General features: G+C 36.5%; 1 protein-coding gene across 4 annotated transcripts in view; it reads left to right on the top strand.

Annotated features, from left to right (window-relative positions):
- The first annotated feature begins 971 nt into the window (after nucleotides 1-971).
- vps13b (vacuolar protein sorting 13 homolog B) overlaps nucleotides 972-17,885 on the top strand; it is a 311,731-nt gene continuing 294,817 nt past the window's right edge. For 2 of the 4 annotated variants that reach the window (XM_015029616.1, XM_015029612.1), the window contains exons 1-3: nucleotides 972-1,090; nucleotides 2,794-2,947; nucleotides 4,064-4,207. In XM_015029616.1, the coding sequence (XP_014885102.1) occupies nucleotides 2,801-2,947; nucleotides 4,064-4,207 (291 nt within the window). In that variant the 5' untranslated portion in view covers nucleotides 972-1,090; nucleotides 2,794-2,800. Of the gene's footprint in view, nucleotides 1,091-1,136; nucleotides 1,200-2,793; nucleotides 2,948-4,063; nucleotides 4,208-17,885 lie in introns of those variants that run through there. The other 2 variants (XM_015029613.1, XM_015029614.1) reach the window with 2 other exon arrangements.

The raw sequence follows: 17,885 nt of genomic DNA, 5'->3' as shown, positions 1-17,885 counted from the left end.
TAAAAAACAAACAAACAAACAAACAAACAAACAAACAAACAAACAAACAAACAAACAAACAAAAAACATTGCTAGATAATAAAGTTTGTATTTCTACTGCAGGATTCCTACTGAAATGCGCACTGAGGGTGAAAACTACAAACTTAACCAACCTGATCAGTTGGCTTTGATAAACACTAAATCTTTGATAGATTTGACCTAGATCCTAAAGTTATCAAATCTTCTGGAGATTAAAGCACTGCTCTCAAATATCAGCTTGCTGGAGAAATACAGAGCAGAAGAAAATACAGCTAACAGAAAAAATGAGTTTGATTATTTTTCTTTTAATTAATTAAGTAGAAAACCAACAGAAGAAAAATACAAATGGACGCACTCAAAAGAGCAGTTGGTCAGTTGTCTTATGCCTCATGTGACGTCAAAAGAAGCATGTGGTTGTTGAGGCTTGCAAGTGTTTGGGCGGGTAGATTATATATGAATTAAACAGCATTTTATAACAAAATACCAAAACAAGTAGAAAACAATTATATCGGGGATAAACTAACGTTGAAGAGTTTGATTACTTTGTAGAAAAGTCGGGCGTTTCTTTAAAGGGAATAACTTTAAACAGGATTGTCTCCTTATGCACATTTTGACTGTAGGTTGTGTCTTGTTTTTTTTTTTTAAATAGCTGTAGATGTTTAGCACAGTTGTGTTTTATGATACTTTCAATTTATAAAATCCAACTATTAATATTTGCTATTTTAATCTAATACTACATGATGTTGATCAACCGTAAGTGCATTGAATCTTTGAACGGGCTTTAAAATCGGTAATCTAATAAATGTTTTAAGAGCATAAAAGCACCTTGTGCTAACCACAGAAGAAACAAATAATCTATTGACAGATTCATAGCGTTTTGGTTGTCTCAGTTGCTGAATGTGTAAACTGCTTTGGGAAAGGCTCTTTTCCCACGAACGCAAAGGCAACGCTTGTCATACGGAAGCCGCGTTGGTGTTTACAGATGACGTTTGAGCTGTAGCCGCTATGGGATGTAGCTGACAGGAGAAACGCTGAATTCAAGAAATAGTGGGTGGACAGAAGCTGGAATCAAGTAAGAATCTTATTTTTTGTGTAAACCTTCAATGTTTTTGTTTTAGGGTGTCTTTTCTTTGCCGCAGCTGAACATTTGTGGGCAGAGTACGAAGCTGCTTTAATGACAGGTAGGGTTAGCATAGCTAGCCTTTCTCTATCTCACTATCGGGAATTGCTCCTTAGTAAGTTAAACTTGAGGTTACAGAGCACTTTAGTTATGTTTATGTCTCTATCATTTTGAAATATAGGTTGCTAATTGGTAGTATTGGTTCTCTGTTGTTGCATTTCGCAAGGAAAAACTGCATTAGCTCTCACGTTAAACGACTGTGAAAGTTTAATTTGCGAAAAGGTAACACGTAAACAAGAGTTTGTGCAGCTAAATATTTTATAAAATTCATCTTTAAACGGAGAATGACAAGTGTTTGGTACATTTTGATATGAAGCAAATGGGAATACGCCGTTAATGTTCACAAAATGTTATGTTATCTGCGTATAAAAGACCTTAGATATTTGGAGTTTTAACTGCAGAAAAAACACAGGTGTGGCCAGTATCTTTAATTAGCTTCCTTCCATTCTGTATTTTTCAGATATACCGAAGTACTGCCTTTAGTGACGCACCTTACATTATTTTACCTAATTAGTATACGCCTTTACTTCTGTTCGGTAGCTATTAAAATGAGGATTTCTGCTGTTACCAATACCTAATTTCAGGCTTTAGTAATGCGCCCATATCCATACCATCAGTAGTTTTCTATCGGGCATGACTATTTTTCACAAAAAAAAAAAAAGAACAAACAAAAAAACATACAAGTGTGATATCGTTAAATTGTATAAATATGTCAAAAGTATGGTATTTAATCATACAAGTAACTCTTGAGAACACATTAAACCTACATGCTTTAAACAAATTTTGAACATCCTATATACTTAAATGAATTTATTTTAAATTCGTTCTCAACTATGAATATACATTTTAGTTGAGTGCTGTACTTCCAAAGTCCAGTTGTTTAATGTTCCTGTACTTTATTCCAGTCATCAGCTATTTGAACTCTTATTGTTTAGAGAATAGCTGTTTATTTGCAGCAAGTAGGTTCAAATCAGGCCTAGGTTCTTTTTGAATGGAGTTTGCAGGTTCTCCCAACGCATGTGTGTTTTCTCTGGGTACACAAACTCCCTCCAATAGCCCAAAAGACATAACTGTTGGGTTAAACTGTGTTTGTAAATTGCCCTTAGTTGTGTGTGTGAATGGTTGTATGTCCAGTGTGTCTCTTGTGATAGACTGACAATCTGTACCCTGCCTCTTACCCAATGACCGTTGGAGATAGGCACCAGAGCAACCTCTTTTTCCCTGTTTCATGAGATTAATGGACAAGCCCATCATAACAAAAATAGAGTATGTAGTCATATTTTTATATCTTGATGTTAAGAAAGTGTTTCCATTTTCTGTCATTAAAAAAACAATTTCTTATTGTAGTTTTCAAATGCTTGTACTTCAGACAGTGTGAGTTAGACATCAAGTCCTGCAGGAAAATGAAATTGTCATAAATCTTGGGAGCAGAAGGACGCACGAAGCGCTCTAAAATTTCCTGGGATGTAGAGCTTAAATTGCTCTCTACACCAATCCTTATCACCCCAGTGACTGGTACAAAATTCTACAAATGAACACCATTATTGCCCGACATTGTAGTGTTTTACTAAGCCTTTGACTTGTGTCTACCACAGTGAAAAGATGCTGGAGTCCTACGTCACGCCGCTCTTGATGAGCTATGTGAACAAGTACATAAAGAACCTGAAGCCATCTGACCTACAGCTTTCTCTATGGGGAGGGGATGTGGTGCTCAGCAAGCTGGACCTGAAACTGGATGTGCTGGAACAGGTAATGTATGCTAAGTAGAACTTGTGCTTTTCTAAACATTGATTAAGATGGACTCCATATTTTACTACAGTGCTCCACAGTAATATCTGCCACACTGTCAGAGGTCCAAACAAGTTGTAAACATAATATTGAATTTGTCTGAGAAAATATAGCTTAGAAGATTATGCAACAAACAGCATAAATAAATAAATATGCCTTGAGTAAAGTGGTTGAGTGCAGGTACCTGAGTCACCTCATTATCAAGTGAACTTAAGGAAAAACTAACTGCTTTTTTGGTATATTTGCACTTAACGTCACTAGTCTTTATTACAGTAGTGTTTAATTCTGGATCTCAAACCTGTTGCTGCTTATGAAAGAAAGTAAAGAAAGCAAATTGTTCATTTTCCAGTAATTGACCTGATAAAGTGGCCTGGAAGTTTAGAAAGCTGTGTACACTCATGTACAATTATGTAGAGTGTTGATATAATGAATGCATTGATTGCATTGAACAAGAAGGACAAAATAACATTCAAGTGAGTTTCCAAGAGGAACTTTATAACCACAAAATGAAATAAAATAGTAATGACCTGGAGCCATCAAGAGGATGAACAATTCTTCAATATAGGGATAGTTTTAGAGAAATGGGTTAATATTACTGTGTGATTGCATTTCAACTCTGTGGCGTCAAATGGGAGCTGGCTGTACCCCACTAATTTACAATGTGATCACAGTCATTTTTCAATTGAAGTCCAGATGGATTCTATGGAGGTAACTGCTCAAACACATTGTTACAGTTATAGGTGCAAGTCTTTTGGTATGTTTCTAACAGCTTTGCATTTCTAGAGTGTGTCTGTTTTTTGTCATTTGCTAAATGGCTCAAGCTCAGTCAGATAAGAAAGTAAGTAGCAGTTTTCAAGTTTAGCTCATGGCCATTCTAACATTCTGTATTTTTAGCATCGTTGTCCCTCTAGACGATGAACTTTAGGCTGCACAATATATCGCCAATATATTGTCCATGCAAAATTCATGGGTGAAATTTTTATATCATGAAGGACTGCTTGGAATGCAGTTAAATATTGCTCTAACTCTTATTTTAACAATTGTTTGTATTTTTTTTATTTCTTTGTCTTTTTCCAGGAGTTGAAGTTACCATTTACATTCATGAGTGGCCATATCCATGAGCTACGGATTCATGTACCCTGGACCAAGCTGGGCTCAGAGCCTGTTGTCATCACCATCAACACAATGGAGTGCATCCTCAAGTTAAAAGATGGAGCGCAGGTGAGTTCTTTATGAGAAACATAAACTGATGTCTGGGCTGAAATAGCACTGACCAGAAAGTCTTGTTATTTAAGGTTCACTGTATGCTAAAATAAAACTCCCTTATACATTTATCTTAATGTTTCCAAAAATTGTAATTGGTGTTTCAAATGCAGCTTCTTTATACACCTTTCCCCCTTCTTGACACAAAGGGGAAATATACAAACCCTGGACTGCTGCGTCAAGGTCTCTGTATATCTTTAGTAGTGAGGAGATGGCAGAAATGATATCACCTGAAGCAGACAGTAATCAGAGCAGATACAAGCTAGCATTTGCTCTGAGCAAGGCTCTGAGAATTGACAGCAAATTTCTGCCATTTCAGAAATCCATATCAGATGTTTCTTAGAATTGGATTATTTCATGCAATTTAAACATTACCACAACACAATCCTGCTAGTTTTGCCAATTCAGCATCCATGGTATTGCATCTATTGGTGTACCCCAAGATTGTTGACTGTGTCCTACTAGGAATCAGCTGGAGCTGCATTTCTTCCTGTTCATCTGTTCATTTTTCTATACCTGCAGTACAACAGTGAAATACATGAAAATGGACCTTTTTAAAACTGCTGACAGACTCAACTTGTAAGTGGTGGGATATGCCCACTCTCAGATATGTAAGCAATTGTGTGTAGTAATAAAGATGCTGTATGGAGGGGAATGTACTTTTTAAAGTTAAAAATAAAATACTGGTAAGGTTTGAATCAACTAAAGAGTTCACCTAGACTGTAATACAATGGATTGTTACAATAATACATAAGATATTTACTCCTCATTAGATAGTTTTTTTTCACAAGGAAAAAAAACTGTTTTTTTTTTATGAGAAGTCTTACCTGATTCAAGAAGCAGATTTTGCCAAGTACTCACAAGTACTTCACCCAGCATCATTAAGAATTATTTAGAAAGTACTCCTTTAAATGAAACCAAAACAGCTGATTTTGTCTTATTAGGTTTCTCAAGAGTATCATGTCCAACATGGTTTGTGGTTTCACCATTCAATCAGTTTGATGCCATTAAAATGCCTTTTTTTCGCAATATTGCATTTACACACTTCAGATGCTGAGATAATGTTTTATAGTTTCTGTAGTCATAAATCTTTTTAGTTTTGAAGTTCAGTGATGTAAAAGCAGTTGTCTTGAATACAATTTTTTTTAGATTTTTCTGGACTCATGTTTGCCACCCATGCTGGTTATAAAATTCCAAATGCAGCTCAGAGCTGGCCCCTTATATGGGAAGGCTGAAGTTTCAAGGCCAGATGTCCCAGAAGAAACACATTTCAAGGGAAGTCAATTACAGCTAATTATATAGGCAGCAGCAAAATGATTTGTAACACATGAGTTTGAGCTCCCCAGAACTAATGGTAAATATCATTCTATGCAGGTGGCTACTGCTCATGCTATCACGTTTCCAGTTCTATGGAAATTTAGACTTGTTTTAATGCTTCGTACACAGCTTTAGGTCATGTACCAGTAACAGCACTGATGTATTCTCAAAACAACTATTTGTTACAGATGTTTTCTGAAAGGCTTTGGGTAAAGAGAAGATTTTGGGGAATTGCAAATGACATTTGGACAAATTATTCAGTGGTATGCGAACCCAAGAGACATAATTTGGAGTAAAGCCAGACTTACAGGAGAAATCTTTCAAACATGTGGAATTTAAATGAAGCCCTGCACTTCTCCCCTGTCTGGGAGGTAGGAGGCTGACTACTGGGTTTTAACCCAAGAACATGAGGCCAGCTTGTTTTTCTTATTAAAGCTGTGATTGTATTAATGAGGATAATTATAAGATCATAACAAGAATAAATAATAAAGAATTTAGTGAATCTTTGTATATATAGTTCCATCTAATGTTGATATACATTGAATTGTAATCATATTCTGATTGGATGCAGGGAGCTTGTTTGGCATAGGTTCATGCAACAGATGGGCCTTGACATTTCACCCTGGAGCTCTCGCGCAATTTGCACAACGGCCCAAAGGATTTTGAAAAGAACTGCATAATCTCAAGTGTGTATGGAAAATCTTACGTTTTGTTTAGACAATCACTAGTGTTTCTTTTGTCCAGTGGAACCTTGTGGTAGGCCTCACACCGCCAATGTGTGGAAATGATAAATGATATCATTAATATGGTTTGTTTTCATAATTACCGTTAAAGCCTGAGCTCTGGCCTGTAAAAACATCCGCACATCTTTTGTAGTTCATTAAAGGCCACGTAATTTGACCGGAATTATTTAGACCTTTTGAATGTTCATGTTTCCTCCCGAGAGGAACCGGGTAATATTAGGGATATTGAGATTGGCCAATAGGGTCCATCTGCACAGCAGCATGAGCAGCTCATGACTGTGGTTTCCAGAAAATGTGGAAACTTGGGCATTTAGCAGCAATAGGAGATTACAGCTCCTGCTGACAGTGTAATTGCTTGAAATACAGTGTAACAAGGATTGTAGTACAGAAAGAATGGTAAGGATTTTGTCCATTTTCTTTAGCTTTAAGTTTACAAACTGCTGGTAGGTTATACATAAATTAAGCAAACATTTTATAAAAGAAAAGTTACCTGTGATAAATTAATTACACTTTATTGTTTGTGCTTTTTTTTTTGAACATGTAAAATATAATTTTTCCAAGGTTCACTTATGAAAATGGCATTACACTATTTGTACAACAATTTACCTTGTTTTTCTTTGTTTTTCTTTTCAGACTTGCCTTCTGAGTTTGTTGCTTGTTGACATAGTAACCTAAATCCCCAACATTACACAATTTTAATTGAAAGTCTAAAGGCGTACCTTAATGGAGTTTTTTTTAACTTGCATTTTTTCCCCTCTGCAACATGGTAAATTGCCCCAGATGTTCCAGATAAGATGTGATCAGCAAAGGCAGAGAGGAACTTGCTGGACAGCAGTTACAACATAATATTCTAAGACCCTCTTTATTTTTTATGAGACAGTGATAAGGACTTGGGTTTACTGAGCAGAGCCTTTCTGGTTTTGGCTCAGCTTGCTGCTTGATCTGTGGAGTTTTATGACCACTGAGTGAATTTGCCACTGATGTGGAGTTTTTGATTGATGCTTTGCCTCAAGATGATTTGGGAAGGTGCCTTTGAGACTTGTTGGTTTGGCATGCGTTCCCTTCCTCTGTTAAATTCCTTCCAAACTATTTTTAGGGTTTTACACCACCAAACCTCATTGCTCCTAAATAATGGGTAATGCATGTGAATTAGGAAACCCCTTATTCAGGACTTCCCCCAAAAAGCCTAAGCTACTATTCTAAAACTGAATCTATCTCCTAATAGACAAAGGCTTGCTAGTTTATTCTTAGATGCAAAATTTATTACATTATTATATTTATTTCACATTTTGTTTCCAAAGGTCTTAAAACATTTGTTGTCCTACACTGAGACTTTACACCTGTCTTTTGAGGTTGAATTCATAATGTGTAAAACCAAAACTTTTGTGTTTATAGACTGATAGTCTATAAATACTAGTAATATTTATTGTGTCAAGATGACTCGCTGCACAATATATCAAATTGCAGTTGTCAATATCAATGTGTCCAACATTGTACCATAAAGGACTGCTTGAATACAGTATTTCGGAGGATACCATAGGCAACCCCCTCTCAAAAAACATTACAATCACTTTGACTACACTGTACCATGTATGTTGTAATTTGAAATCATATGGAAAGAAACAACTGTATTAATAAAAAATAAAAAAAAGCTTCTGCTAATTTAGACTTCCATGTTTACTCACCTTAGGAGCGAAGCGCAGGCATACGGCTACAGCAGCAGCTGAAGCCGTTACAGCACATCTGGTTCTTTCAAACTCAAAACTGGTTAATGATACACAATCCTGGAAAGCTGAGATTGTTTCAATTTGTACCTCAGAACATAAACACTGTAAAACATTCTTGCTTTAGTGGGTTAAAGTACTAAAAAAAAAGCAGTCTCAAAAGAGTTATTCCCTTAACTTCCAAAAATCCTAAGTGAAAGTCCCTGTTTCATTTAATTCCCTTATTAAAGCTTAAATTAAGCTTTATGTTTTAGTTAATGTATCTGATGAAGATTGTACTAGACTTTTTTATTGTCTGTCATTTTGACTGACGAGGTAAAGAAAAATGTATATAGTCGCAGTCTATTTTTATCTGTCAATTTTTTAAAAAGACTTATTCAACTACATTTAATTTTTACTTGGAACAGAAATTCCACATCCAGCCGTCATACATCAAACGGTGAATAAATGTAACATTTCCTCACAGTGATAAAAACCTCTGACTCTGGCTCCAATAACTACATTTTAACAATCAAATTAAACTATTGCATTTAAATTTGAAAAATTCACTGCTCCTGGTGTGAACGCACAGTCTCAAAACTTCCTCTTGCACTGCATGGACTTGAATTGCGCACCCGCGTGTGCGTAACCAACTGTCTCAAGGGGTATTGCTGCAGAGGCAATTGTTATGAGGTTTTGGATTTTTGCTTCAGACAGATAACATCTTATGGCAGTTTTGATGTTGATCTGGAGGTTGAATCTGTAATCTGGTCTCACACTGGAGACTGGAATTACAAGTGCCACTTAAGTCAAAGTTTTGAAATCAGGGAATATTTCTCCAAATGAAGTGATCAAAAGTCGACAAGACTCTGGACAAGGGATAAACTATCTTCTTTTGTTTCAGCACAGAAGAGTTTATATTTAATTGCTGTTTATAAGAAAGCAAAAATAACTTTGTCTTAAGCACAAAATATCCCAAAATCTAGTTATTTTTTTTTATCATAACAGGTAAGTAGGAAAAAAAACAATAAAATGAAAATTTTGATTAGCTCAGATACCAAGAAGTGGAACATTCAGAATAAGAACTAGTTTGGTCATGGAAATCTGGTAGAATTTGGGTTTTTGGTGGCATGAAACAATTTTTCCTTCTGAAAACTTCTTGTAGCAGGAAAGAAGCTGGTGGAAAAAAATCATCCCAGTAGCTTCCTGTATTCAGTAAGTCAAGCAATGATCAATGCACTTTGGGCAGGATGCTGTTGTTCCACGGTTTAATCCCTGCTCTCAAGCCATCCGGACCAGAGCGGCCTCTCTTCTGACCTTATTACTCTTATTACATGTTCGCTGTTCTGTCTGATATTGTACTTTAAGAAACAGTTGCCTTCAATTAAGCTGAATGTTTACTCAAGTGATACTTTGTTCTGTCAGAGACATGTTGCAGTTTGGAACTATTAGCTCATATATAAAGTAAAAATGACAACCACTGAGTGTGTTTTAAATAAAAAATATTTTATACTCTTCATTGCCTTGGCATGGAGGTTCTTTCCTGTCGTGTCTCATTCACAGTATGTCCAGGTCATCTCACTTTCTACAGTGGTGTGGAAATTGCTTATTTATATTTCTGAAGCAATATGTCTACTCTAAAGCCAGAGTCCTGGTCTCTGATTTGTTTTGGGTTTATTTTTAAGCGTAGAGCTTGTGCTGAAGCTTGTGCTGGTGCTGCAGAAGTGCTGAGCAAATACTTCTTTCAGTCTGGGTATTGAAACATCGTCTTAGTTGGGAGTGGTATTTCCTGACACTGATGGAAATTCCTCTCCTATTTCATTTGTCTGATTTATTTTATCTTGCTGGTTTCAGAACATTGACTCTTACTACAGTTTGTTCCGTCCAGCTGCACCTCACATGTGTAATTAAGTTGTCAAAGTAGCTTCAGCCACTGCTTACACTGTACAAGGAGCCTGATGCTTACATTGTTCAAAGGGAGCTTATGTCTTGCATAATGTGTCTTAGTGTTTTGTTTGACATCATAGGAAAAAGTTTGAGAAATTTATAGTTTTATTTAAACATATAAATGTCTAGTTTAGTTTTTTGTTAAACTTAGATCCTGTGTTGTCACTTCANTAAANTAAAAANGCTGATNTCCAAAACAAATATTTGGAATCTTTTTTCCTTTGGAAACTTTTTAAAGTTTAAAATTCTTATCATTTGAGTGATAAATTCATGGCAGACAACTAGTAAGTTTTATGAATAAATAGAAACCAGGTTAAAACTAAAACATTTTCTAATGAATGCTTGTTGTGTTAATATTAAACCTTTAAGTCTGAAGTTTTTTTTTGTAAGCTTCTTTGTATATCAAGACTTATTGTAGTGTTTTAATGTAACCAACACATTGCCGTTATTAGCATTGCAGAGTGAATGTACCAGTGGAAGTCACATGCCTCACATGCTCAGCCTTGGCTTGTGGTTAGCTGATGGAAACATCTACAGGACCATTGCTTCTCAGATCTTAATCTGGAAAAATGTACCCCTCTTTTTGCATTTTTCTTTGACTTCTATTGTGCTTTTTTCCTTTTTGTGATTTTTCTTTTCTGATGTCTAATTTTTTTCTTCTTTTGTATTAGGTCTTCAATTGTCCTTCATTATTGTGTGTGCAACTATTCATTTCTTAAAAATAGTATTGCTTTACATTATTTTAATAATCACATTTGTAAAATGTACATTTATGTTCTGTTTTCTCGTAATTTACCAAATCTAGATGATGAAAAATATCTGATTAAGTGGGGCAGCACTACTTGCAAAAGTACTTCATAAATATGCACAGACTATGAATATTGTGCACATATGTACGTAGTGATTTGCTACCCATTTTGGTAACAAATCGTTTTAAAAATGTCAGAACAACCCACTGTTTCCAAGAAAACCATTATCAGAATTTTAATTAACCTGCTCTATTACATTGCAAATAATAGAAAAGTAGTGTCACATCAGTGTCAAACTAAGCTGTTGTAATGGGGCCTGGTGTTTATTTACAACACATCTTTATACATGTTAAAAATTTCAAAGAAGAGGATCAGAGCAGGTTGCTTAAAATTCTCAAGTCCTGCTCTTCGGACACAAGATGAACAATTTTGTGTAATTTTAGTTGATGTGTCAGGATGCAATCCCACATCCTCGGTCCCACTGGCATGTTTTCCAGTGAGGAAGTCGAGACTTGGGACTTTGGGTCAGGCTGAAGTCACTGATTTGGTTAAAAAATGTATCGGTGGCAGGGCCCCGGGGGTGGATGAGATTAGCCCGGAGTTTCTTTAGACTTTGGATGTTGTAGGGTGGTGTTGGTTGACGTGCCTCTGCTATGTCACAAGGACATCGTGGACAGTTTCCCTGGATTGGCAGACCAGGGGTGGTGTTCCTCAGGTTTAAAAAGAAGGACTGCAGGGTGTGTTCCAACTACAAGAAACTTGCACTCCTAATCCTCCCTGGTAAGGTCTATTTTGGGGATCTGGAGAAGACGGTCTGCAGAATAGCTGAATCTCGGATTCATCCTGTTCATGGAACATTGGACCAGCTCCACACTCTCAGCAGGGCCCTGGAGAGTGCATAGGAGTGCATCCAACCAGTTTACATGTTCATGGAGAAGGCGTTGGACAGTGTCCCTCGGGGAGTCTTCTAGGGGCTTCTGGAGAGTTCTGGCTTCCAGGCCCCTGACACTGTTAAATCCCTTCATGGCAAGTATCAGAGCTTGGTCTGCATTGTTGGCAGTAGTTCAAACTATTTTCGGGTAAGAGTTGGATTCCACCAACGTTGTGCTTTGTCACTGGTTCATAACCTTCATGATAACTTCTAGGTGCAGCCAGTTTGGTGGCCTCAACATTGAGTATCTGTTCTCTTGGCTTCATCAGACCATGATTTACAGCCTTCACTTGAGTGGTTCTCAGCTGAATGTGAAGCAGTTAGAATGAAAACCAATACCTTGAAGTCTGAAACCATGGTCTTGAGTGCTTTCTTTGGTTCGGGCACGAGATCCTACCCAAAGCACAGTTTCAGTATCTGCATGCTTTGTTCTCAAGGGAGAGAAAAATGGAGTGGGAGATGGATAGATGGATTGGTGCTGCATCTGCAGTAATTTGAGCGCTGTACCGATCTGTCATGGTAATGAGAGCTGACTCAAACGGTAAAGCTCTCAATTTACTGGTCAATCTAAGTTCCTACCCTTATCTGTAGACACAAACTCCGAGTAGTGACCGAAAGAACAAGACTGGAGATTCAAGTGGCTGAAAGGAGTTTGCTCTGCAGGGTTTCTGGGCTCCTTGGAAATGGAGTGAGAAACTCAGTCATCCAGAAGAGACTGTTGAGGCCAGTTGAGGTGGCTTGGGCATCTGGTTAGGATAGCTCCTGGGTGCTTCCCTGGAGAGGGATTTTGGGTATATCTCATTGGGAGGTAATCCAGAGGAAGACCAGGAACACTCTCGAGGGATTATGTTTCTTGACTGCCCTGGGAACACCTTGGGATTCCCTCGGAAGAGTTGGCCCAAGTGGCGTGGAAAGGGGAAATCTGGGTGTTGCTGCTTAGGCTTCTGATGGATTGTGCCAGAGAACCAATAATGAACAGACAACGTCATTGAAATTTTATTTTGGTGTTGTGTAATATTCCTTTCAATTTATATGATGTACAGCTGGTGTACACTACTTCTATGAGAATTTCTAACACGTTAAACAGTGAACTGAGCAGTGACACACTGAGTTAAGTACACACTCATATGTTTTTTTTTTTACTAGATGATTTAATAAAAAAAACAACAACCTGTTTTTCAAACTTAGAAATATATTTTCCCTGTTTCATCAGCTTTCAGATTTATGTTGTTCCACAAGTTCTGTGCATCTGGATTCAAATTTGATCCTGGTTTTGCCAGGATGAAAAAAGTTACCAATGTTGGTTTAGTTTGTTTCACTATGTTTTCACATTTAACGCCTCCACTAAGACTTGTGGTGATGGGATAAACAGCATTTTCTCTCTTATTTTCCTTTCTTTGAGGTTTATGGGATTTAGCCCTAGTTTAAGACTTCTGACTGCCCTCATTGCACATTATAAAGTGTTAACATTTTTTTAACCCCGTCTTTTAAAAAAAAATTATAGGGTTCCTAAACAGGTTACAGACATCAACTTTAAAATTAGCATTCAAATATATTCAAAATCTTTTTTTCAGTCCCTTCTGCAGTGAAACAGTAGCTTTTCATGTGTGGATAATATTGGGGAAGTTGTCTCATTAAAAACTAGAATGTTATGTTGTGAGCCTATTAATCTGCTCTGTAACTTAGATTTATTAGTTATTCTGGGCATGTTGAAGTCAGATATTAAACAAAGCCAATTTCACTTTGGCATGCGGAGGTATTCTTGGCTGAGTTGGCTGAGTTGTACAACATGACATCATCAGCGGTGTTTCTTTTTTCTTTCTTTCCAGAATTCACTTATGTAAATATACTTCCTCTCATCATTTTTATCAGTCTGCCCTCCTCAACATGCTGCATGCTCTTTTAGTTTGTCAATTTCTCTGGAATTAAAACTGCAGTTTGTAATTGAAACAACTTCTTCATGAATACTAAATTCTTTTTGTAATAGCCATTTAAAAAAACACAAGACTAACATTGCATACTTATTTGCCAAATTTAATTTGAACATATAAACCTGTTACAAATGGAGTTCTATGTAATCTATTCTCACTGACTTTTGACATTTGAGTTAGTATACACAACTATGTTATTATAAGTGCTTAAAATAGTTTGTGAGGAAAATGTTTACTTGAACACAGATTTTTGTCAATGGCCACAAGAAGTGTATTTTTTCTTAAAGATTACTTGCAACATAGTTGGCATAAAAATAACCGTTGTTGAAAATTTGTTTTTATTGCTGTTTTTCACTGTTTGAAAAGTTAAATCAATTGAGTTTTTTAAACTGACTTTATTTTTCATGAATTCGTTTTTATTTGCTGAAAGAAAGATGACTAATAAAGGAAGGCTCAGTGTATGTGATGTACATCGTGTACATTTCAGTTCTTTATTAGAATTTTTTATTTCAGTCACTTTAAATTGAGATTTCCTCTCCCTGTAATTAACTTGGATCCTAGAGCAGAGGAAGAAAGCAGCAGGAGGAGAGCACATTTTGTAATGAGCTGTTTTCATTGAGATAATTACTCAGAATGTCACACAATGTTACATTCATCATGGCTGATTTCAGTCTCTAATCCCTCCAATCTGCCATGGATTCCAGCTGCTTCACAGGGGTTTTTAGAGTCTGGGTCTTTATATTTAGCTTCCCTGTGAGAATGTTCACATACAGTTGTGTGTTGGGTTGTAAGCAAGGTGTTCACTCCAGGTATACGTCCCTAATGTAGTGTGGTTGCATCTGAATACGGGTTACTGAACAGTTTTGTAATTAAAAGTCAACTCCAATCTGAGGACGGAGAGCCTTGTGGTACTTCTACTTAAAAAAACCCTCGCATTCAATCCCATCTTTTATCACAGTTCTTTTACTTCCTACATTTGTTAGAGTTTCATTAAGTCATTCGCAGCCAATTTTTAGCTGAGCAGATGGGTGTGTTGGAATGGACGTTGAAGAGAAGGTCACTTGAGGCTGCACTGATGAGTTCATTTTTGTTTCTGCTAAAATTTAATTCACATTTTCATGTCAATGAAAATGTACAATGAAATTACTAATCTTAAACAATTTCAATGGATTGAATACAAATGAGTGACTACTCGACTATTTTGTCGCCATCTAAATAGTTTGATTGTATGAACTTACATCAAAACGGTAGATGTCGTAAGCAGTAGACAGGATGTGTATTTGTCAGATTCAGTGTGGATCCATGTGTCTCTGTTTATGTATGCGAGTGTCTTGGAGAAGGAGGGGTCCTGTCTGAGATAAGGAGCTATTGGGTTTCCATATTTATTTTCTCACTCTGTAGGCGTTTGCCTTTCCCTGTCTGGCCTTCAGTCTGAAGTCCTGCTGCTTTGATGTCAGCATAAGTTTTCCAGCAACCTGCAGAGAAAAAGCAACAGTAACAGAGTGTGTTTATTCAGCAATGGTCTGCATGCTCTTATTAATCTGGGAAAACTTTATGAAATTGACCAGTTTCAAAAATGTTTTGATTTCAAAGATCAAGCAGTTTCTGACAAAAAGGTAATATGCTTCCAATTCTTGTTAATTTTTATGTGTCCAATAAAAACAGTTTTGTTTTGTAATAGAAAAAATGCCTTTTTTAATTTTTCCCAACAAAGTTTTCTTACACTGAATGTCAAGGAGAAGGCTGCAGATGACAGGAAATTGCAATAGGTCTTGTATATTATAATACAAACAAGTATGGAAAATCTTCTCTGAAACATATAATTAAAGAAATATGTCTGCTCAAAATTTTGCTTGACCTTGAAAGCTTGACTAATTAAACACTTAAAGATGTTAGTTTTTATCAAAACAAATAGAGCTGTACCAATCACACTTTTCCTGACAGCAGTTTCTATTTGTGCAATCTAGATTCTTGAAGGTCAATAAAATACGAGGGAAAAATTGTAAACTTCTCTAACGGGTACAGAGTTTTTTAATCCAGCAAGCTGTATGCAAGTTTGCACACAATATTCAATGACAGGTGCATACTTTGTTCCTAGTATCTGAGCTTCCTCTAGTTTGTTTACTTACCTCCTGCAGTGTGTGGTTCCTAATAGCAGGAGGTGGTTGAGCTTAGGCATTAACACTTAGACAACCATATGAGTTGAGGGTACTACTGGTCCCTACTGGTCTATGATTGAGTGAACCGTCTGTTTGCGGACACAGGTCACGTATGACCCTCTTGTGCCAGACATGCCTACTCTAGTGCCCACTTACCCTCTGCGTAGGGGGTTCCTCTCGTCTGTCACTCACACTTTTGGAGGCTTTTTAATTTTCTTTTCCCTGTAGTCTTCCAATCTCTAAGGTCCGGTAACTCCCCGCTTCTCTCAGCCTAGTCAGCTCACTTTTTTCTCACTGTATTATTTTTCCACTTATCCCATTGTTTTTTGTTGACCCTTTCCTTTCTTACTACCGTCATCTTAACTTAACAACTAAGTTGACATGCCTGTAGGATAGTAACCCCCTTTCCTGTTTTTTTGTGTGTGTCTGTCTCTCTCTCTTTCTTTATCTTTCCATGCCTTATTCCCTGTCCTGTACACAGCTTTGGCATTGCTGGGATCAGTTTACATGGCAGCAGCTGAAGCAGGCTTCATTTGTCCCAGGGCTTCCCTCTGAAAAGGCATTTTTCACCTCTGGAGAATTGCTCACTGCCCACAGTGACATTGAGTGCTTAATTGCACTACTTCCAAATTTGGAAGTCTTGATCTGTAGTGGCAGTCCAAGCTCTTGAACTCAATGTACTATGTGGGCTTGGAGGGTTTTGCATTCCTTTAGGTATAGATATGAGTCTCAGAGAAAGGCAGACTGTTTCTAATTCTTATCTAATCACATAGCGTATTGTGAACTAAATGCTGCAAAATGTGAGGGATTTTTATAAGCCTACTGTTTGTTTTATTTTTTTTTACCTGGATATATTTTATCATTACACACCTGACACTTATTTGTTAGTGTTGGCAAATTTATGTTTGTCAGTATTGAACAGCAATTTAATTACTTCCCACATATGAATATTAATTCCTGACCTGATAACATTTTTATAATCTTACCCTCTGTTTACTATTGATGCACTGAGAGAAAATGAATGTGGATGAATCGGTGTGTAACTTGAGAGCATTGGGTTTTTATTTTCTTGAGTATTTTAGAGTGAGGTGTAATGTCCTTGAAGTACCCGAATACACTTCATTGTGACACATTCAGTGTTGTTCTGGTTAGTGTAAAGAGAAACGACTGAGACATGTAAATACCAAACATATGTGATCCTCTCTTTCTTTGTCCAGATTGTCCAACTAACTTACCACCCTGATGAACAGTGGAAAGGTTACAGTGCTGTGGTAACCTCTTAATCAATACCATACTGAACTTTTAGCTTGCTGAGTTAAGCTCCTTTACCTTGACATCCAGCTTTCCAGAGGTTTTAAATTTGTTAAAAATGTATTTTAGAGTTTCCCACCCCTCCAAGTATTTTAATATAAACTCCTTTTGTCAGATAACTGTTGAAGAGACAGTTGTAGTAGTGAAACCATGTTGGATTTTTGCTGTCAATTTGATCCAATGAAATCATTTCTTGTTTAATGCATTTTCTGGCAAGTCATATTATTTTACTTAATTAAGGAAACAGAATTTATATATTTGTTTAAATTCCCAGTGACAAATAAGTATAAGCCTAATGAAATATATGCATGTCTTTCCTCATTCCTTGCATGTTTTCCTATTTCTCTTCCATTACCGACTAGAAACAGTTCATTAAATGGTGAGATTGAGATCCACAGGGAACATAAGTCTGTCTGTATGAACTCCATCAAATTAGTTTAAATTATTTCAATAAACTCCTGCAGAATTTTAGTTGACACATCAGAGCCTTTTTTGGAAGCACTCTTATAGACGTGACACAGTGGTAGAATTATTAAATTACCATTTTCATTTTCAATCATTAATTTTCAAATTGGTAAATATTTGCTTTGATTAGTTTTATGTCTGTCTTGTTAACAAAGTGGGCCCTTATGACTGACGTTCTTTGGCTTGAATCTTCTGACATCTCTACTCTTTGTCTGCTGTTTTATTTGTATATAAAGTAACACAAGTCCTGTTGGCATGAGAGAGTTTTTTTACTCAAGAATTTTTTTTTCCTAATTTAATGAAAATTTTGACTCATTATGTTTCTTTGCAGCCTTATCCTCTGAGATAATTGTTTTGGTATCTATTAAACACACCTAGAG

This window comes from Poecilia latipinna, unplaced genomic scaffold (genome assembly GCF_001443285.1).
Source record: "Poecilia latipinna isolate Pla-1442-1.1 unplaced genomic scaffold, P_latipinna-1.0 Scaffold158, whole genome shotgun sequence".
Taxonomy (NCBI): Eukaryota; Metazoa; Chordata; class Actinopteri; order Cyprinodontiformes; family Poeciliidae; genus Poecilia; species Poecilia latipinna.
Note: the sequence above shows the minus strand (reverse complement) of the source record. Positions and strands in the feature narration are given on the sequence as shown.